Source organism: Garra rufa, chromosome 14 (assembly GCF_049309525.1).
Source record: "Garra rufa chromosome 14, GarRuf1.0, whole genome shotgun sequence".
Classification (NCBI taxonomy): domain Eukaryota; kingdom Metazoa; phylum Chordata; class Actinopteri; order Cypriniformes; family Cyprinidae; genus Garra; species Garra rufa.
Window position 1 is genome coordinate 24,527,598 of NC_133374.1, and position 22,871 is coordinate 24,550,468.

Below are 22,871 nucleotides of genomic sequence, written 5' to 3' on the forward strand. Positions count from 1 at the left end.
CACCGGCCGGTGGACCAGGGAACCTAATCACAGTAAACGGCACCATGAAAAAGGAGCAATACATCAAAATTCTCAACAACAACATCAGGCAGTCTGCAGAGAAACTTGGCCTTGGGCACCAGTTGACATTTCAACACGACAACGACCCAAAACACACAGCAAAAGTGGAGAAGAAATGGTTAGCAGACAAAAACATTAACGTTTTGCAGTGGCCCAGCCAGAGTCCTGACTTAAATCCAATTGAGAATCTGTGGAGGGAGCTAAAGATCAGGATGATGGCAAGGAGACCCTCCAACCTGAAAGAGTTGGAGCTCATCGCTAAAGATGAATGGGTAAAAATACCAGTGGAGACATGCAAAAAGCTGGTCTACGTATGCGATTATAGGAATCATTTGCCTGCTGTAATAGCCAAAAAAAAAAGGCTTTTCTATTGATTATTGAGAAGGGTATGAATAATTTTGGACATGCCACTTTTTGTTCAAATGTAAATAAAAGCTGAGAAATATTTTTTTTCCACAATGATGCCTCTTGTACATCGTCTTATTATCTTTTGGGAGAAGCCTGTGTCATTTCCGGTAAAAAAAAAAAAATTCGGGCTTGACTGTACATTTATTTGTTTCTAAGAAATTGACCGCATGTTTCACTACATAAAACCCTTATTCCTCAACTGGGATCGTGTAGAGCCCTTTGAAGCTGCATTGAAACTAAAATTTAGACCTTCAACCTGTTGGCCATCATTTAAGTCCACTATATGGAGAAAAATCCTGGAATGTTTTCCTTAAAAAACCTTAAGTTCTTTTTGACTGAAGAAAGAAAGAGATGAACATCTTGGATGATATGGGATGAGTAAATTATCAGGAAATTTTCATTCTGGAAGTAAACTTCTCCTTTAAACACCTAAATCATAAATTACTGACTTTTTTAAAATGGCAACAATGTTTTCTTGAGATGAGCACTTTAGTCAGGAACTATATGAAACTCTTTGTCACTGGCACCATCTAGTGGAAAAAGTTTACTTCCCACATCTACAGTTCAGAAACATCTTCCTTTGAAAAACAACACATCTTCATCCATTCATTTTGAACCAATTAAACTTCATAGAGGCAGTGCTGTATTGGACTTTGTATTACATGACAATGCAATTCTGACAATGCATACAAATACAATGGACCACTGTTGAAATCTGGTGCAAGGAGCCAAGGCTCTGAAAGGAGGAGGTTAGACTGGGTCACACTCGCAGAACAAGAGCTCTGGTGAGACTGAAGAGAGGAGCAGAGCTGTCTGAACATGTGTACACTGTGCTGCTGCCACATACTCTCTCCTGTCTCAAAGGACTAGATAAACAGCATCAAGTTCCAAACACTCTTTCAGAAAAAAAAACAAAGAAGATGTGCACCCTTGGGAGAGAAAGATTTCGTACTGAGATTCACAGATTGAATAAAATGATAAACAAAACTGTGACATCTAAATGTTTGCCCTCTTAACACACTTTCTCAAATTTAATCAAGATGTATAAAGTCAAAATGTGTTAATTATTCACAATTTAAATAGTATTTGGAAACAGAAATGTAAAAAGGTGACCCTGGATCACAAAACCATTTGTAGCAATAGCCAAAAATACACTGTATGGGTCAAAATTATAGATTTTTTTTTTTTTTTTTTGCCAAAAATCACTAAGATATAATGCAAAGATTTTGTAAATTTCCTTCTGTAAATATAACTTCTAAAAAAATATTTTTTGATTAGTAATATGCATTGCTAAGAACTTTATGTGGACAACTTTAACAGCGATATTCTCAATATATATATATATATATATATATATATATATATATATATATATATATATATATATATATATATATATTGTTTTCCCCCACCCTCACATTCCAGATTTTCAAATTGTTTTATCTCGGCCAAATATTGTCCTATCCTAACAAAACATACATCATGGACAGCTTATTTATTCAGCCCTTTAAACAAAAAAAAATTATTACGGGTTTTGTGGTCTAGGGTCACATAAATTAATGTTAGCTCATAAAGATGAGAACCAATTATAGTCCCCAGTCCCATAGTTTAACATTTGATGCCAGTGATAAATTACATCGACTGTCTGAGATTATAAAACAGGAGTGTGAGTCGTTAAGACTAAAAAAATCAACTTAATAGTATATTACAAATTGTTAGATTTTTAACGTAGTACCCCAATACCCCTATGAATAAAACAAAAGTAGCCTAATGTTTGTTTGTTTTTCCCGGTTACAAAGCCACGGTATAAACTAACAAAAGTTCATGTTAAAGGACTTAACAATTTAACAATAGTCTAAACTATAAACGTTCTCATACAGGTAAGAACGGCTTGCCATAGTAAGCCTATACATCGTTTCTATTTAATCCACACAGTAAGTATAGAATTAACAAACCTGTATCTCCGCCTCAGAAAGTTTGCATGTCAAATTCATATTTTCACGCCGCAGAGTATGAATGTAAAGTTGTATGATCGCATCTGTAACGAGGTGTTTACTACGGAAGCCGTAAGAGGCCATGCATTGTTATTTTTTTCTGTAATGCTTTTTCGTGAGGTAGACGTTACAAATATATTTTTCTCGATATTTTCTTTTATACATGGGATATCCATTTTTTATTTTTCTTAGTCTGGAGGTAAACACATTTAAGCAATCTACCTTTTTCCCGTAACAGCGGGCGCTGCCATTTGTAAAGTAAAGTGGTGCTTCAGTATTCAGCTATTTTAATCTGTACAAAAAAACTCGTTTTGCTGCGAGATATTGCAAATTAGTGTGTCTTATAAAAATATTTGAATGTTTTAACTTAATTATGAACACACTGGTTTGTAGTGCTAACAGTTTACCATTTACTGCACGTTGTTATTCTTCTCATTATTTCCCTATTGCAGAAGAAAGGGGAGTCTCGTCCATAGGCTTGTTGAAGGACGTGGTAATGTTTTTGCAAGAAGATGTACATTTCGTGACATGATGTGAAATTTCCACTAACTGGCGCTAAAAGTGTTTTCACCTAAGAACAGATGAACATAGCCTACATATTGTACTTTTTATGTTATGTTGGTGTGGTATGCATCACCGCAACACAAGCACGGTGACTGTTGTGTACACCGTAAGTTTAAAAACGTTTAGCTTAACCCTGGTGAAAAGCATGCTTGCCTGGTTTAAGCTGGTCACAGCTGGTCAGCAGGCTGGTTTTAGAGGGGTTTTGGCCACTTTCCCAGCCTGGTCTTAGCTGGTCAGGCTGGGAAACCACTAGCTAAAACCAGCTACTTCCAGCTTAAACCATCTAAGACCAGCCAACCAGCCTAGGCTGGTTTTAGCTGTTTTTTTCAGCAGGGAAAACTATGCTCTGTGACGTTTTAAAATGGCGTACTATCTGCACTACACCTAAACCTACCTGATAGTATGAACATAAGCCAATGTGAAGTTAAAATGCAATTGCAAGCATGCCGTTTTAGTTTGTTTTTCAATTTCTCTCATCATGAGTTATGTTTTTTTATGGGATTCGTACCCAAGGATTCCACATGATAATTCTAATTCTATGCTTGCTGAGCTAATGAGCTATCTTGTTATATCCGGAAAGTGAAACATATGGAGCTGTAATCGTATGAAAACGATTACAAGTGCTTGCTGTTTTACTGCCTCTAGTGTTCATTTCTGTTGGAAACTGTAGTGCCTTGCGAAAAAGTTCCCACAGGTACATTTTCATCCTGAGATCAGGTAGCGATACTTTATATACTAGAGATGTAACGAAGCAACCGTTACCCCAAAACGGTTAAAAATCGATAAAAGAAGTGAAAATTCAAGTCAGCTGAGATGTTAAACTATCGCAATACAAATGTCTTCAGAAAAGTTTAGATGGTATTTCCTTTTCATGTTGCATATTAAAGTAGTATTTATAAGCGCAGTGCAAATTTGTTTACAGTGATAACCAAGAAACGCTGTATAGCAGCTGTTCCATTAGCGCCACCTGCTGTCAGAGAGTGAATTTGTGCTCTTATTCAGTCTGTGGACTATTTTTTTATTTGTTTTATGCAATATAGTTATATATGTAGTATAGTTTCAAAAAGCTAAAGTCAAACTTTTTAGATTTTAATGGTGATGGGTTTCGTGAGCAATACATTTTCTCTGTGTAGGTTATTAAGTATTTATCATTTGATATATAATGTGGCCAGAATTTAATTGTATTATTTAATAAACACATTGAAAATAGCCTACATTATGAAAGATCCGTTATATGCATGTTTATATTATGGTCTTAAATACTAAAATACTGCACACTTTTTCCCGAAGACTTTTGTGCAAACAAATATTTTAACTGAACATTAAGCTGCTCATAAATAAAGTCCTAATATTCAATGATGACCTGGATGAGTGAAAATCCAAAAGACAGATTCTAATATTTTATTCAACTTTAAACGTTAAATTGTTACATTCATAGTGCATACATTTTCCCCCAAAGCAGTGTTACATGCATTATAGACTTATCAAAAGAACAAAAATATGTAAACTACATATTGAATATGTTTCTTTTGTCTCGTTCTCATAGAAGATCATAGAACAAAAGAAAATAAAAATTGCAAAACAATAGTCTATCTACCACATTAAATTGGAAAATAGAGGTGCTAATAACTGACACACAATATATTTTCTCACATTTATGTAACAGGTGAGATATCTTCTAAGAAACGTGCTCAGTCAAGTGATAAGGAATTCCAGAATCCAGATGAAGATCACTGTGCAAGTCCTGATGTAGACAACCAGTCAATTAGAAAGAAGCTCAGCAAGCCAGTGGCTACACCAACATATGTCAGCTGAGGGATGGACGCTGATGAGGTATCTATAGGAAGATATAGATATCAATATTAGATCACATGTTAAAAACAAAACATTAATATAACTATTCAGATAAGGATTCATTAAAACGAGTGAATTCTTACATCTCGTGGTCACAAGGCCACCTAAGGAAAAAGCAAAAGAGAATTTAAGTACAAATCAAAGTACAAATCAGTACCTTAAGTTATTTTTATGTAACTAATATATGATTCTTTGTACCGTTGTCAACTCTGGTTCTGATTGGTCCAGAGGAGACCATGGCAACATCACTTGTAGAGTTGTACACTGGAGATTCTGCTTCTCTTCTCCTACGGCATTTCTATGTATACACAAAAAAAGGTCAGATGAAATCCACACATAACCACAAACACATGACAAACACAACAAACTAAAAATGAAGTAAACAAATGAATGAATTCAATTCTATCATCAGATAAGCACAATTAGTTACCGGAAGCAAGGAGGCGCAAGTGGAGTTCTCACAGAGTCGGGTAGCACAATGCAGGTAGAAAGTGGAGATGGTCAAGTTTTTGTGTTCCACAAAGCGGAAGGCCTCAAAGGAGAATTGAGCTACCTGGGACATCCCATTCCAATCAATCTTTGTCTGGGCATCACGAATACACCTATAAACAACAATAGATGTGATTCTCACAAGAGAATTAAAGTGTCTTCTCAACTGCTCGCTTTCAGTCTGCTTTTTATGAATGACTCACCCAACAAAAAGATCATAAGAGGTGCTGCTGGTTGGATACGGGCTTGTTGTGGCATAGCAACGGTCCAGCAACACATTGAACCTTACAAAACACAATAAGATTAGATTAGACAATTAGATTTGATTGATCTGTAAATGTATAATCAACAGTATTAATTTCAATTTTGCACCAGTGACACATAATAACCTATAGCAGATCTATACAGGTGGAGCTGGGGAGGTGGAAGGTTTTCAGAAGAAAACACTGTGAACTGCTCTAGTGAATGCTTACCAGCTATTTAAATGTAAAGTAAAGCTCATTGGCTGTGATGCAGTATGAACTAATCAGCTTGTGCCAAGTAGTTTAACGCTGTGAATATGATCAGTTTGCATTAGAGGAGTAGTTCACTTTCAAAACACAAATTTAGAGATGATGTACTCACCCCCTTGTCATCCAAGATGTTCATGTCTTTCTTTCTTCAGTCGTAAGGAAATTTGTTTTTTGAGTAAATCATTTGAGGATTTCTCTCCATATAATAGACTTCTATGGTGCCCCTGAGTTTGAACTTCCAAAATGCAGCTTCAAAGGGCTCTAAACAATCACAGCCAAGGAAAGAAGCGTCTTATCTAGCAAAATGATGGGTTATAAAAAAATACAATTTATATACTTTTTAACCTCAAATGCTCGTCTTGTCTAGCTCGGCAAGACGAGCGTTTGAGATTAAAAAGTACATAAGTTGTAAATGTTTTTAGAAAATAACCGATCGTTTCACTAGATAATACCCTTCTACCGCGGCTGTGATCATTTAGAGCCCTTTGAAGCTGCATTTAAACTGTATTTTGGAAGTTCAAACTCGGGGGCACCATAGAAGTCCATTATATGGAGAGAAATCCTGAAATGTTTTCCTGAAAAAACACAATTTCTTTACGAGAAAGAAAGACATGAACATCTTGGATGACAAGGGGGTGAGTACATTATCTGTACATTTTTGTTCTGAAAGTGAACTACTCCTTTAAGGATGCATCAACCTGCACCATCTAGAGTTTCATGACAACTTGGCTTTAAAATACTACATCAAACTGATCTCATGATTAAAACATATCTGTTGGAACTTTTTCGCAAGATGCGCAATACGTACCGCCATGTATGTTTCGTGACATAGTAGTCAAAGTGAAAGGTCTACTGAGTTGCGCTAAAGAGTGTTTTGTTTTTTTCCCCGGAAACGATGAACGTACATATTGTACATTTTATGTGACGTTGGTTATGTATGTGTCACCGCAGTTCAGACTTGAAATGTCCATTGAGTGGTGCTATAACTCTAATTGTGTGTTCACACTAGGGCTGCGGTGATAAATCATTGATTTATCGTGATTCATAAATCAATTCCGAATGCATCACGATTCTCTCTGAAATCGATTCTGAGCTTAGTTTTAACAGCAGATGGCACACTAAGCTAGTTTTTAACCACATACTGAAATGCTCAGGAAGAAGAGCGTCTGTGCGTTTGGCTTAGTCTTGGAATGCTTTTATGATGCGAAATTAAAGTAAGGCTCACTGTGAACACCCTTGTAATTCGATTCAAACTTTTCAAACTTTATGAATGACTTTAAGTTTAAGTGTGTGTAAGGAATTGTAATTGTAAGGTACAGCTGTTTCTAAAGCATGCAGTGCTATCAGCTGTTAAAACTAAGCTCAGAAACGATTCGAGAGAAAATCACGATGTATTCAGAAAATTGCAAAATCGATGCAGAATCATTTCTTTATTTGCAATGCATCAGTTTATTTTCCCAGCCCTAGTGTTCACGCCAAATGCAAAGTGGAACTGCGCATCACTACCCTGGAAATCCAGAGGTCTCGCGAGAGCACAATTTGAATTGTCTCTGCAAGACACTCTGGCATCAAGCAATGATGCAGGTTACTGCAATACGTAAGCAATTGTGGGAACCAATCAAATCGGTGTATCTGATGTAGGCGGGCCAGAGGCGAGCTAAACTGATGATGACAGCACTGCGACGTCCGAATCATATAGTAAACTTTGAAAGATCGCTGTCGCTACAGATGAACAACAAGTTGTTTGAAACGGCTTTGGCCGCTACAATGAACGAGTTAGACTTGGCTTTCCATATAAAATAGGAACAGAAAACCGAAAACTCGAATCGTTCCTTTGCAAGAAGGACGTTTTTGCTGTTTTGCCGACTGGATACGGCAAGAGTTTAATCTATCAGTTCACGAGTTCACGCTTACATATAATTAGCCGGAGAATAGTAGTGCATGTTTGGCGTGCTGTCCGGTGAAGGGCTCCGAGCTCGGGAGTGGCCCGAACCCAGAGTACCCCCCCAATAGAAGTAGCGAGAACTCGGAGTGATGAGATGGGGTGGTGGAGGTTTACTGATAAACCATCGAGTGAATTGAGGTGAGTCAGCTGTATTTAAACCTATGGCGCTGATTGACTTGTGATGTTTACGCTAAGCATCTGACGCGCTTCTCCCGAACTTTGTTAATGAAACATCATTTAGCTCTGCTGGTAGCTAAGCGTGTATTGTTGTGATTGGTCGTGGCGTTATCCAATTGCGTGCAGTTAGAGTTTCAAATGCATGCTTGGTGCCGCCCTCTCGAGTTAGGCAGTTTTCATTGCTTGATCCCAGACCCTTAATCTTAATAGATTAGGGTCTGGATTTTTCCAGGCTAGCGCATCACATCATTTGCTCTAGATTACTCGTGAGATGTTTTTCACTCATGTGAACAACTGTTGTGGAAGTCCCAAATACGCCGGAAAGCCAAAAGCCGACATGTCTGGGTTCACAGCACCATCCAGAGGCGGATGAGTATTAATCCTGATATACACTGACATTATTTTTGTATTGATAGCAGCATCTATGTAGCCATGCTAATAAAATACAACTACCACTGCAACTGATTTTAATTGTTTTCTATGCTCTAGATATTTATATCATACATTTCAGGCTACAATATGCTGTCTTCCCTCTTTCTGATACAATCGGACGTGTCAATAAGCTCTCTGATTGGCCTCCACAAGAAAGAGTAATGCTTTTTTTTTTTAAATGTTTAACTTGTGTGGAATACGCGATTGAGGCGAATATGCCGCATTTGCGACAAACATGTCGCACATTTTGCATCTTTGCATTGACTTGGTATGTAATCTACTCATGTGAATAATTAAATTCGCATTTAATAAAGTACCATCTGCACTACACCTAAACCTACCCGATAGTATGAACAAAAGCGAATATGACGTAAAAACGCAATTGCAAGCATGCAGTTTTAGCTTGTTTTTCGGTCTCTCATCTTTCAACTTTTTCATTGTGAGTCATGTTTTTCACAGGATTCGTACCCAAGGATTACACATCCTAAATCCAATTCCGTGCTGGCTGAGCTACCGAGCAAGTTTGTTACATCTGGAAAGTGAAACATATGGAGCTGTAATTATAACTGTGTACGAAAATGATGACAAGTGCTTGCTGTTTTACCACCTAGTGTTCAAAACTTTAGCGATATGTAGTTATTGGTACGTATCTTGCTTTTTTTTGCAAAAAAGGTCCCACAGGTATGTTTCTGTCATGAGATGCAAAACATTGGAGAGTTGAATTCTTACTTGTTAGTGAGATTTGTTGCCTTGACCTGCACATATATTTTTGTTTTCAACTGCAGCCCAGATCCTGGTATTTGGAGTTTGGTAGTATAGTTGGCATTCTAAAAAACATTCCAAATAAAGAGAGGATGTTAAGAAAGTTGTATTCACTGATTTACTGATTAAGTGTCATTTAACGAAAAACAAAAACAAAAACAGATTCTTACATTATACAGACCCATGCTTAGAGTACTGATGAATGTGCCATTGTTGTCCTTTACTGCTAGACTCACTCCTGACCTGTTGGCACGAAGAGAGGCTTTGTCACAAAAGTTACCGTACAGAAACTTCAAGCGAGAAACAGATTTTTAGCAGTTATACTCACACGCTAAGCTCAGTGTTGTTAACTAAATACTGCAGTGGATACAGACACGAAAACTGGTACATAAGTTGTTGCCTGTAAGTGATAGTGGAGGTACTGGGATCCCAGGAATTGATTAATCCAGAGATATTAACCGACTGGATTTGCGAGAAGTCTGAGAATACTCCTGATCCCACTTGACTTGTAATCTAATGAACAAACATTCCACAGACACATTATGGAAATCTGTAGGATTAAAAGTTTCAAAGTTGATTGCTTTAAAGTGAAAAGCTCTTACGTTCATATTGTTGCCACAAAGGGTGAGCGCGTCATGAGAGATTGAGAAGTTAAACAGCAAGACGGGAGGATTGACAGTCCAGTCCGGTACTCCACGGCAGGCTAGGATGTTAAACTTGGCATTGAGCGCCATTAGTGATTCGTTGTATCCCCCAAAATACATTGGACAAATGAGAACTTTTAAAAACATTGAGTCGGTTCCACAGAACACTGTCATATCGGCGTTGTCTGAAAGATATATGAATATTCTGTTACTCAAGGTGCTCCTGCATTAATTTAGTCTCATATGAATGCATCATTTTGTATGTTTTCTGCAACAAACACTTCAATCAGTATTTTCTAGTTAAAATATTAAAATACACTACCAGTAAAAAGTTTTTGAACTGTAAGATTTTTTGCTCAGCAAGTATTTTTTTTGATCCAAAGTACAGCAAAACAATAAATTCTAAAATATTTTTACTATTTTAAATAACTGTTTTCTGTTTGAATATATTTTAAAATCTAATTTATTCCTGTGATTTCAAAGCTGAATTTTTAGTATCATTACTCCAGTCACATGATCCTTTAGAAATCATTCCAATATTCTGATTTGCTGCTCAAAAAACAAAACAAAAAAACATTTAAATATTATTATTATGTTGAAAACAGCTGAGTAGAATTGTTAAAAAAATTAAGAAGAAAAACATTTATCTGAAATAGAAATCCTTTGTAACATTATAAATGTCTTTATCATCACCTTTGATTAATTTAAAGCATCCTTGGTAAAAGGAAGGAAGTATTCATTTCTATAATTTCTTTCATATAGTGTATAATGTTACAAAAGCTTTTTATTTCAGATAAATGCTAATCCTTGGATCTTTATCAAAGAATCCTGAAAAAAAAAATACTTTTTTTATATTCTGATAATAATAATAATAATAAATAAAGTAAATAAATAAGCAGTTATTTTAAATAGTAAAAAATTGACTGTTTTTGCTGTACTTTGGATCAAATAAATGCTTGGTAAGCAGAAGAGACTTCTTTAAAAACATGAAAAATCTTGACTGGTAGCGTATGTTCTTTAAACAAGACATGTGTTTTTGAGAAGCAAAAGTGTCTAAGATCATCTCAAATTTGTAAAAAAATTTTTTTTCTAAAATAGGAATTTATTTATCCCTAACTTTATTTTTTCTACTTTACTGGCTGATTTATTATTATTTTTTGTACCGTTCATAGAAAAAGTTCCAAATAACACAATTTTATATAGTCTGAAACACCTTTATATCTCCTGAATTTTGCTTCTCAAGTAAAATTTTTTTCACAATGTTTACATCATTTTTCCTGGAAAATAAGACCAATCTGATTAAGAAAATGATCTTCGCAGTGTATCTAGAGAAAGTGTAAAGTGTAAGCACTAACCTGCCGCTCTGTACGTGCTGTGAGTGAGGCATGTTTGGAGACCCTGACCTTCACACTGTAGAAGAAGGCCAGCAAGACACAATAGCTGGACTATTCTGATCATCCTGAGACAAACTAAAGAATACAAACCATTAGAAAATACAAACCAATAAAGCAAATATTTCTTTCAGCCTTTTTTCATCTAACATAAACATACTTTAAGACAAAAATTTGTCTGTAAAAACGTGTTGAAGTATTATAAAGAAGCAAATATTCATTATGCCATCTAAATCATTTTAGAGAATAAAAGAAACATTACCTTTTTGGACCTACAAACTCTTGATGAGTAACTTCTTCTTTTCTTGCAGATTCTTCCAGATTGGGTATTTATACAGGTGAGAAGGGCGTGAGAGAAAACGCGACAAAAGACAGCAACACGAGACTCTCCAGCGATCTCCCCGCTGATATCTATTCAGATCTGGTAACTACGTTTACAAAACAATTTTGTCAGCAATATTGTTGATTGAACAGATAGAACCACACCTGAAACTATCACATGGAAATAAAAGTATGTCAGGACTCCATCCTCATTAAAGTCTTAAGATTTCAATTGATTCCATTCACTCAAATCAGTCAAAAGCTCAATATGTATAATACCATTGTATGCTTATATATTTGGACAATGATCTTCTCAAACGAAATGTATAGAATTTACCATTTCTACATATTTATTTCGGTTTTATGTTTGATAAAGTAGAATTCATAATAGAATAATTCATCATAATTTAGTTTTAAATTAATATACATTTGTTTACAGTACATAATCATTTTCTTAAAGGCATAGCTCAGCCAAAAATTGGTTCTGTCGTTGTTTTTTCACCCCTCATCCAAAGCTGTATGGCTTTATTTTTTCTGTGGAACTTAAAAGAAATTATGTGTGAAAACTGTTTGAGTACCAACATTTTTCAAAACATCTTCTTTTGTGTTCCCACAGAAAAACATAAAGTTATACAGGTGTGTAATGACAGAAAAGAGTAAATAATGACAACATTTTTATTTTTTGCTTCTATTTCTTTAACAAATTAAATAAGGGTACCAGATAGATTTCAAATAAGAAGAGATTTCAGTATGCATATATGTATGGGCAACTGCCCTCACTATTTTTAATGTGTTTCGACTCAGTTCCGCTCATTATGCATTAACTGTGGTGTTTGTTTGGCGGGTGTAGCCACTTTGTCGCCAGGCAGGGTGTTAAAGAAAGGTGTTGGTCACTTAACAAGGGATTTTAGGGATAGAATTTCTTTTTATGAATATTGGCACTAACGCTACAACTTACATCATAGGTAAACACTTATTTCAACAAAAAGGTACCTACTGTTCCTTTCTTAGGACAGCAACCACATACAGGACATTCCCTTGATGAAACCAATCACCTTTTTAATATAGGTAAAATATAAACATGCAAAAAAGGAATTTCTCTTGTTTCTTTAAAATAGTCACAGTATGCTGGTATAATATTTCTTAATTAACTGTTATTTTCATTTTTTTTTTAAATAAACATACCTAGCTGTTTAAAAGTTTTGGATCAGTATGATTTTTACGTTTTTTTAAAGCAGTTTCTTATGTTCATCAAAGCTGCATTTATTTGATCAAAAATCCAGAAAAACTGTAATATTGTGAAATATTATTTTAATGTAAAATAGTTGATTTCTATGTAAATATGTTTTAAAATGTAATTTATTCCTTTGATGCAAAGCTGAATTTTCAGCATCATTACTCCAGTCTTCAGCATCACATGATCCTTTAGAAATCATTCTAATATGCTGATTTATGTTGAAAACAGTTTTGCTGCCTAATATTTTGTTGAAATCTATGATACATTTCCCCAGGATTCTTTAATAAATAAAAAGTTAAAAAGAACAGCATTTATTTAAAATTAAAATCTTTTGTAACAATATAAACTACCATTCATGTTTGTGGTCAGTAATTATTTTATTTATTTAATTTATTTTAAAGAAATTAATATTTTTATTCACCAAGGATGTGATAAATTGATAAAAAGTGATAGCAAAGACTTAGACTTACATAGAAAAGATTTCTATTTCGAATAAATGCTGTTCTTTTTTAACTTTGTAGGCATCAAAGAATCCTGAAAAAAATCACAGGTTCCAAAAAAAATATTAAGCAGCACAATTGTTTCCAGCATTGATAATAAAAGTAATAAATCAGCATATTAGAATGATTTCTAAAGACTGGAGTAATGGCTTTGCCATTTTCAGCTTTGCTTCGCAGGAAAAAATATTTTTTAGAATATATTAAAATAGAAAATCTTTAAACTGTAATAATATTTTAAAATATTACTGTTTTTTTTAAAGATTTTTGCAACATTGATGAGCATAAGAAAATTCTTTAAAAAAATTAAAAATATATCTAATCCCAAACTTTTGAAAGACGGTGTAAATAAAGAGTATTTTAGTCATAGTGGAAAATTAATAATTTTCTAGAAATTGTTTTTCCATAGGTCTGGTTAACTTGTGAGAATATAGTGAATTTAAAGTTTATGGTGATTTCAAACTCAAGGCTACTTTGTTTTTATGACAGGGTCATGATTGTATGCTTGTCTGCCCTTTAGCTCTATCCAGGTCAGGTACAAAACGCTATTGTGAATAAAACTATACAATGACATCCCTCTGTTTTCTGATTGAACCCCCTTTTGTTGAAAATATCACTTCCCAGAGGATTTGAAATGATCAACCGCTTTGCTTTGTCTGGCACTCAAGGGTGTGTCCAGCTATGCTGCGCTTCTGTTTAGGCTCAACTCATCACACCCTCTATACAATAGCTGCATCTTTTTTTATCGGTCATTTAGTTTCTACTGTCACGAATTGTTTTCAGTGTATGTGGACTGATTGTCTTACTGACCTCATGTTCACTATTGACAACTGTGACAGCTCTCTGACTGACAGGGGTTTTCATGACTACGACACCTTGTGGACACTTGTTAATGTGGCTGATTTACAGGGCAGCTATACTGCATTGCCACTCAATAAGAAGGTCAAGCAAAGAAAAAAAAAACATTACAAAAAGAATTACCACAGATAAACAACAGATAAAGTAGGACCCGTATTTATTTATCATTATTTGTTTATTAATTAAGCCTAACTTCAAAAACATATCTGAAACTTCAAGATGACATTGATGATGGCATTGATTTATAATAGAGAATATGTAGAATATATAATATAGTATAATATAGCTAATATATATAGATGGTCGAATAGATGTATGTATGGACGGACGGATGGACAGACAGACAGACAGACAGACAGATAGATGGATAGATAAGATCGATGGACAGGTAGATAGATAGATAGATAGATAGATAGATAGATAGATAGATAGATAGATAGATAGATAGATAGATAGATAGATAGATAGATAGATAGATAGATGATGGATGGATGGATGGTAGATGGATAGATGGTAGATAGACAGACAGACAGACAGACAGACAGATAGATAGATAGATAGATGGACAGACAGATAGATAGATAGATAGATAGATAGATAGATAGATAGATAGATAGATAGATAGATAGATAGATAGATAGATAGATAGATAGATAGATAGATAGATGATGGATGGATGGATGGTAGATGGATAGATGGTAGATAGACAGACAGACAGACGGACGGACTGACGGACGGACGGACGGACAGACAGACAGATAGATAGATAGATGGATGGACAGACAGATGGATAGATAGACAGACAGACAGACAGACGGACGGACAGACAGACAGACAGACAGACAGACAGACAGACAGACAGACAGACAGACAGATGGATAGACAGACAGACAGACAGACAGACAGACAGACAGACAGACAGACAGACAGACAGGCAGGCAGGCAGGCAGACAGACAGACAGACAGACAGACAGACAGACAGACAGACAGACAGACAGATAGATAGATGATAGATAGATAGATAGATAGATAGATAGATAGATAGATAGATAGATAGATAGATAGATAGATGTCCTTCTGACATTTAAAGAGGCGTGGCGTGTAATATAGCATTTAGATATCAGTGCTAGAAAACACCAGTAAACCAAGACTAGCTTCTCAAGTGTATGTACTCTTTTTACACAATATAAAGATTTTATAATCTTTCAGTGAACACAAAAGTTAGAAAACTGCACCACTCTCCAAAAGAAATCGAGCCGACCTGACGAGGTAACCATAACAACGGCGCTATCCCGTGTCAGTAACTTAAAGCTTCAAACGTAACAAAGCCCTTATGTTAAAAAAAGTGTTTCGTTCTACTTATAAGAATAATATCATAAAGAGGTTTCTAACTCGAGGGATTTTGTCGCGACCGTCGCCTGGTAATGAAGTCTTCAATACAATCTTGAATAAAGACGACACTCGAGCAAAATGGCCGCCAGAGGGAGCTATGTTTTACTCTAAGGGTTTTTTCATCGTTCACATTTATGAAACCACTTAAATCCTGTATCTATAATGCTTATTCCAATCGCTATTCGTTGACCATCCATTTGACTGGATTTTTGACTAGTGCAAAAAGTACCCTAAATTACCTGGGAATGTTCTAGAACTCTATGTATATTTTCCTCCTTTAGGAACATTCTGCTGTGTAATAGGCTGAATTATGCTGGCGTTCTCCATCTCTGAACGCTTCAGCCGCCGTGCGACGTGATTGGCTGCTGAGTGCGTTAGTTTCATGTTCTGGACTGTTCTCAGGAAGTCAAGCGCAGTACAGCACAGTTCTACTGCAGACACCGAGCGCGTTTGGAGCTGCGACACCACAGGTGATTGACAGACTCACAGCGTTTCTGGTGAGAATTATGATTACTGTTCTCATGCATTGAAAGAGTTTAGGGTTTCTTTTTAATTATAAACAAGCTGATTGCGCAGTTGCTAATATTACAAGACTAAAACATACGAAGATGCGTCGAATTTAATGCTGTTCAGGCTTGATAACGCTAGTTTAGCAACTTAACGGTGCAGTTTACTCAACAGTCAAAATTCTGTCATCATTTACTTTCTCATGTTTACCAAAAACTATGACTTTCTTTATTCCGTAACGTTAGATCATAACGAGAGATTTTAGGCGGGATGTGAGGGACTGACAGCCTCAGTCACTCTCAGTCTGATAACATTTCCAACACGAGTGAAGAAATTACAAAACTGTCAAATTTGAATAGCGCTAACGTTAGCTAAATGTTTTGAATGTTTTCCTGCATTCGATCTGCCAACTAAACCAGCGATATTATGGAATGTTCTAGAACGTCAATAATTTATGTCATTTGAACGTTCTCTGAGTGTTGTGGGCGCGCTTGATTAGGGTTTATGGAATGTTCTAGCAGCAAATGATTCCAGAATAAGACACTCCCAGTTTTTCCAATTTAGGAATGCTTTCAGAAATCACAAATGTTGCATAATAGTTTGGAGCAAACGACAGGAAACTAGACCTTAACTTTCCCTCAGAAAGGCAGTCAATTATCTTAAAGGGATAGTTCACCTAAAACTAATATTCGTTTTATTAAAAAAGACATGAAAGTGACCGTTTGAGGCTGTCAATCTGTCATTTGTCAATTGTCTGACAATTTATGTTTTCCACAAAAGGAATGTCAGTCTTGTAGGTTTGGAATGACCAAGTAAGTTAAATGTTGACTTTTTATTTGGCATGATTTAAGCATACAGTTGATGTCAAGTTTACACACACCTTACAGAATCTGCAAAATGTTAATTGTTTTTACCAGAATAAGAGGGATTATACAAATTGCATGTTATTTTTTATTTAGTAATTACCTAGTAAGATATTTCACATAAAAGATGTTTACATATAGTCCACAAGAGAAATTAATAGTTAAATTTATAAAAAAAAATGACCCATTCAAACGTTTACATATGCTTGATTCTTAATACTGTGTTGTTACCTGAATGATTTTTCAGAAAAAAAACCTTTTTAGCATTTTTGTGTATTTCCACCCTTTCCAACAATGACTGAAACTATTACAGACGGAGACAGGGGTAAAAAACTTAGATTAGGGTAAATTCAACTTATTTCGTCTTTGGGAAACGTAAGTATTTCTGTAGTTTCTATAGGGGAAGTACTAAATGAAAAAAAACATATTTAGGCAAAATAAGAAAAATGTACACATCTTATTCTGTTCAAAAGTTTTCTCTTAATGCATGGTTTTTCCTTCTGGATCATTAGTGAGCTGTTCAACCTTCTGTAGTAGTTGCATATGGGCCCCTCAGTTGTCTTCAGTGTGAAAAGATAGAACTCAAAATCATACAGTCATTGTTGCAAAAGTTTTAAATGCACAGAAATGCTGAAAAACCAAAGAATGTTTTGGGACCTAAAGGATTTACCTGAAAAACAGCACTGTGGGCAGGACAAACTGTTTAGGACAAAAAACAAAACAAAACACATTATTAAGAATCAAGCGTATGTAAACTTTTTAAGAAGGTCATTTTTATAAATTCAGCTATTACTTTCTCTTGTGGACTATATGTAAACGTATTTTATGTGAAATATCTTATTCAGGTCAGTAATAAATAAAATAAAAGCATGTGTTTTGTATGATCCTTCTTATTTTGGTAAAGTAAGTAACATTTTGCAGACTCTGCAAGGTGTGTTTAAACTTTTGACCTCAACTGTATGTAATCACTAATGACACTGACGGAATGATAAAGCTGTTGCTCTGTTTAAAGTAGCTTCTTTTAACACAGTGACAGCTGATCCGCTCTGCGGTCCATGCAGGCCACAGGATCATCTGTTGACTAGTGTGCCAATAAAGCTTTTGAGTAAACAGTCACATATTGTAAACAAAGAATTAAGCTATGAATAGGATATAAAACAAACATACATCCTCTATTTGGAGGCTTGAGTCGAATGCTTAATACATTTTCCATCATGAATATTAAATATTGCCATGATGTTTGTTTGCTGCCAGCAGAAACCATGTCAAAGGGACCAGCAGTTGGCATTGATCTAGGAACCACCTACTCCTGCGTAGGGGTTTTTCAACATGGCAAAGTTGAAATCATTGCCAACGACCAGGGTAACAGGACCACCCCAAGTTATGTTGCATTCACAGACACAGAGAGGCTGATTGGAGATGCTGCCAAAAATCAAGTAGCAATGAACCCCACCAATACAGTCTTTGGTAAGTGCTTTCATGCATGATATAATTTAGATTGTAAATCTGTGGCATTTACAAACATATTTATTAGCTTATTTATTGGCATATAAGTTGCACATCTGAATTTGTTGCCATATTTCTTTCCCTAGATGCAAAGCGGCTCATCGGGCGCAGGTTTGATGACGCTGTTGTGCAGTCAGACATGAAGCATTGGCCCTTCACTGTTATAAATGACAGCTCACGCCCCAAAGTTCAAGTCGAATACAAAGGGGAGACCAAGAGCTTTTACCCAGAGGAGATTTCTTCCATGGTGCTTACAAAGATGAAGGAAATTGCTGAGGCATACCTTGGAAAAGTAGGTTTCTGCCTGTATTTGCTATAATGGTGCTGAGAAACCAACTTCCTTGTCCTTGTTGCTGTATGTCAAAGATGTTGACATGTCTCACCTGTCAACATTGACACACTGCAGCTTATTAGAGCATGAAGGAGGCCTGTTTCAATAACACATCTTAAACATTTGTGGGGGGAAAAAGTGTCTTCTGATTTAGAGTAAAAGAACCAAATGGCATCACATTGTTACACTTCTTGAAAGACATCAATTTGTGTTCACAGACCATCACGAATGCTGTTGTTACGGTACCTGCTTACTTTAATGACTCTCAGCGCCAGGCCACAAAGGATGCTGGGACCATCTCTGGCCTCAATGTTCTACGAATTATCAATGAGCCGACTGCTGCTGCCATTGCCTATGGCTTGGACAAGAAAGTAAGTTGGGCCCTAGAGCTGGGCAATATGGGCAAAAAAATCGTTATCAATAATTATCACAATAAATGTCATTTCTTTCTTTCAAGTTTAAAGGCAAGTTTAAAGATTTTTGCTCTTAAGTCAAAGGCATTTGTACAGCTTAATATTCACAGACAATAGTCCATATCACAATCTGATTTAAATGTACTGACCTACTTTTGATTAATTTATCCAAAATTTGGCAAAATCCATGGAGTCTTTTGTTATACAGTAAATTTCATTTTCATGACTGGATTCCATGATTCCGTCTCGGTTTTCCACACCGCGGAAATCATAGTGCTCTAAGTAATGCTGGAAAAAATAAATCGAAATGATTGTGCATTTTTTAGGGTTTTTCCGAATGCATCTCGATTTTTTTTTTCTTGATCGATTCTGAGCTTAGTTTTTAACAGCAGATGGTTCTGCATACTTTAAAAACAACCGTATTTTACAATTACAATTCCTTACACACACTTGAACCTAAAATTATCATTCATAAAGTTCTAAAAGGAAGAGAATTACAAGGGGGTTCACAGTGAGCTTTACATTAATTTTGCATCATAAAAGCATTCTGAGACTTTTTTGTAACCATTTGAGTGTGTGGTTAAAAACTAGATTAATGCGCCATCTGGTGTTAAAAACTAAGCTCAGAAATCGATTCATTAATCGAGATGTATTGATTTTTCATCACACCCCTAGCTCTAAGTAAGAGTGTTACTTTTACTATACATAAATATTAAAACAAGAATCAAGTACAACTGATTTATTTGTCTGGTACCAGGTTGGTTCTGAGAGAAACGTCCTGATCTTTGACCTTGGTGGTGGCACTTTTGATGTATCCATCCTTACCATCGAGGATGGCATCTTTGAGGTCAAGTCTACAGCCGGAGACACTCACCTCGGCGGAGAAGATTTCGACAACCGCATGGTCAACCACTTCATCTCGGAATTCAAGCGCAAGTACAAAAAGGACATCAGCGACAACAAGAGGGCTGTCCGTCGGCTACGCACAGCATGCGAGCGTGCGAAACGCACTTTGTCCTCCAGCACTCAGGCCAGTATCGAAATCGATTCTCTTTATGAGGGAATCGACTTCTACACTTCAATCACCAGGGCTCGTTTTGAAGAGCTCAACGCCGATCTCTTCCGTGGCACATTGGATCCGGTCGAGAAATCCCTTCGTGATGCCAAACTGGACAAGTCTCAAGTTCACGAAATTGTCCTTGTTGGAGGGTCCACCCGTATCCCAAAAATCCAAAAGCTGCTGCAGGACTTCTTTAACGGGAAGGAGCTAAACAAGAGCATTAATCCTGATGAGGCTGTCGCATATGGAGCAGGTAATCAAAATGGACATGGTTTTGCCCTGTTGAAAAACCAGCATACCAACTCATAACCAGCTTATAACCAACTAAGGACCAGCTTAAACCAAGCTCAAACCAACTGCCATGCTTCAAAACACACCTAACCAGCATATGCTGGTTTTTCAACAGGGTGAATGGCATATTCTTCCATGAATGTCCTATTAGAGACATATTTCCTTTTTTACAGCTGTCCAGGCAGCCATTTTGTCTGGAGACAAGTCTGAGAATGTCCAAGACCTCTTGCTCCTGGATGTTACTCCTCTGTCCTTGGGAATTGAGACTGCTGGTGGCGTCATGACCGTCCTGATCAAACGTAACACTACTATCCCAACCAAACAAACACAGACCTTCACCACCTACTCCGACAACCAGCCTGGTGTCCTCATTCAGGTGAGCAGATGTTCCTTTTGGTTTTTTGTTTGTCCATGGTTTCACACTTAAAGGAGAAGTTCACTTCCAGAACAAAAATTACAGATAATGTACTCACTGCTTGTCATTCAAGATGTTCATATCTTTCTTTCTTCAATTGTAAAGAAATTTTTTTCTCCATATAGTGGACTTCTATGATGCCCTGAGTTTGAACTTCCAAAATGCAGTTTAAATGAGGCTTCAGACGATCCCAAATGTGGTTGTAAACGATCCCAGCCAAAGAAGCGTCTTATCTAGCGAAACATTATTATTACAATTTATATACTTTTTAACCTCAAACGCTCGACTTGTCTTGCTTTGCCTTTTTCCGGTTCAAGAAAGGCATGAACATCTTGGATGACAAGGGGGTGAGTACATTATCTCAATGTTTTTTTGTTCTGAAAGTGAACTTCTCCCTTAATGTGTTCCTCTAGGTATATGAGGGTGAAAGAGCCATGACTAAAGATAATAACTTGCTTGGAAAGTTCGAGCTGACGGGCATCCCTCCTGCTCCACGTGGCGTCCCGCAAATCGAAGTAACATTTGACACCGATGCCAACGGCATCATGAATGTCTCCGCTGTAGACAAGAGCACCGGCAAGGAGAACAAAATCACCATTACCAATGACAAAGGTAACTCAAACATAACTCTTGACCTCCTGAGTGTCTTGTACATTTGAAATCTAAATCCTAATCAATGCTTCCAACTTTTCCAGGACGTCTAAGTAAGGAGGACATTGAGCGCATGGTCCAGGAAGCTGAGAGGTACAAGTCTGAGGACGATGTCCAAAGAGATAAGGTTTCTGCCAAGAATGGCCTTGAGTCCTATGCCTTCAACATGAAGTCCACAGTTGAAGATGAGAAACTCAAGGATAAGATAAGTGACGAGGACAAGCAGAAGATTCTTGACAAGTGCAATGAGGTCATAAGCTGGCTGGATAAAAACCAGGTATGCTTCTCAACTTTTGAGGTGTCCAGTCATCTTAATGCATCTGTAGTACTCATATTGTCTCGTTATTTCTGTACAGACAGCTGAGAAGGACGAGTTTGAGCATCAGCAGAAGGAACTAGAGAAGGTGTGCAACCCTATCATCACCAAGCTCTACCAGGGCGCTGGTGGGATGCCAGAAGGAATGCCTGGAGGCTTCCCAGGAGCTGGAGGTGCCCCTAGTGGAGGTGGATCCTCTGGACCAACCATTGAAGAAGTTGATTAGATCATTCTGAGGAAGTTTTTCACTGTTTGAAGCACCTTACTGTATTTTTTGAGCGCCTTAATAAGTATAAGTGTGTTTTCTGTTTTGCATGTTACTCACGATTTTTTTTGTGTTGTGAGTTGACTTGCAACTCATGAGCATTTATTACCAGTTTGCTTTATAGCTGGTTTGAGCAGCATGTTTTTGTTCTTGTGTTAAACGTATGTTAAAAATGCTGCTTATGCATCACATTCTGGTGTGTCAAACACTGACAATAAAGTATTCACTGTTCACAAAATGAATGCTGTGTGGTTTTGGTTATTCCTTAACAGAACAATTTGAAAAAGTCAACCATGTACAGTTGCTTAAATGCAGATCTTAAATTATCAACATTTTACCAAAAGCAAGCTTTTCTTGAAGTTGTGTTCTTTTTTTTAAATCTACAGTTGAGGTCAAACGTTTACATACACCTTGCAGAATCTGCAAAATGTTGATTATTTTACCAAAATAAGAGGGATCATACAAAATGCATGTATTATTTTTAGTGAGTACTGACTTGAATAAGATATTTCACATAAAAGACGTTTACATATAGTCCACAAGAGAGTCCCTTGTTTGTCTTGAACAGTTAAACTGCCCACTGTACTTCAAAAAAGTCCTTTGTGTCCCACAGATTCTTTGGTTTTCAAATTTTTCTGTATTTAAACCCTTTCCAACAATGACTGTATGATTTTGAGATCCATCTTTTCACACTGAGGACAACTGAGGGACTCATG

General features: G+C 36.4%; 2 protein-coding genes across 3 annotated transcripts; one reads left to right on the plus strand and one right to left on the minus strand.

Moving 5' to 3' along the window:
• Window positions 1-4,756: 4,756 nt before the first annotated feature.
• LOC141284342 (zona pellucida-like domain-containing protein 1) lies at window positions 4,757-11,299 on the minus strand. Its single transcript, XM_073817344.1, has 10 exons — window positions 11,197-11,299; window positions 9,800-10,026; window positions 9,526-9,710; window positions 9,368-9,440; window positions 9,165-9,262; window positions 5,573-5,653; window positions 5,311-5,482; window positions 5,079-5,178; window positions 4,964-4,984; window positions 4,757-4,863 (listed from the first exon to the last, which is right to left on the minus strand). The coding sequence occupies exons 1-10, from the start codon at window positions 11,297-11,299 to the stop codon at window positions 4,757-4,759; spliced, it is 1,167 nt and encodes a 388-aa protein (XP_073673445.1).
• Window positions 11,300-15,914: 4,615 nt separating this feature from the next.
• hspa8b (heat shock protein family A (Hsp70) member 8b) lies at window positions 15,915-22,397 on the plus strand. 2 transcript variants are annotated; one of them, XM_073817711.1, is made up of 9 exons: window positions 15,915-16,034; window positions 18,162-18,374; window positions 18,500-18,705; window positions 18,963-19,115; window positions 19,915-20,470; window positions 20,682-20,884; window positions 21,337-21,535; window positions 21,619-21,851; window positions 21,931-22,397. In XM_073817711.1, exons 2-9 carry the CDS (start codon window positions 18,170-18,172, stop codon window positions 22,114-22,116), a joined length of 1,941 nt encoding a protein of 646 aa, XP_073673812.1. In that variant the 5' UTR covers window positions 15,915-16,034; window positions 18,162-18,169; the 3' UTR covers window positions 22,117-22,397. The 2 variants fall into 2 exon arrangements, with proteins under 2 accessions (XP_073673812.1, XP_073673811.1); XM_073817710.1 differs by having other exon boundaries at window positions 15,937-16,034; window positions 18,165-18,374.
• Window positions 22,398-22,871: the final 474 nt, after the last annotated feature.

Bases quoted from the DNA above. Each gene is read 5' to 3' on its own strand.
- LOC141284342 (XM_073817344.1), bottom strand. From the start codon at position 11,299: ATGATCAGAATAGTCCAGCTATTGTGTCTTGCTGGCCTTCTTCTACAG. The intron at 5,654-9,164 runs GTAAGAATTCAA...GTGTTTTGTAAG, and splicing joins GCAACAAATCTCACTAACAA to GTTCAATGTGTTGCTGGACC. The intron at 5,179-5,310 runs GTAACTAATTGT...GTGTATACATAG, and splicing joins CTTGCGCCTCCTTGCTTCCG to AAATGCCGTAGGAGAAGAGA.
- hspa8b (XM_073817711.1), top strand. From the start codon at position 18,170: ATGTCAAAGGGACCAGCAGTTGGCATTGATCTAGGAACCACCTACTCC. The intron at 21,536-21,618 runs GTAACTCAAACA...CAACTTTTCCAG, and splicing joins CACCATTACCAATGACAAAG to GACGTCTAAGTAAGGAGGAC. The intron at 21,852-21,930 runs GTATGCTTCTCA...ATTTCTGTACAG, and splicing joins GCTGGCTGGATAAAAACCAG to ACAGCTGAGAAGGACGAGTT.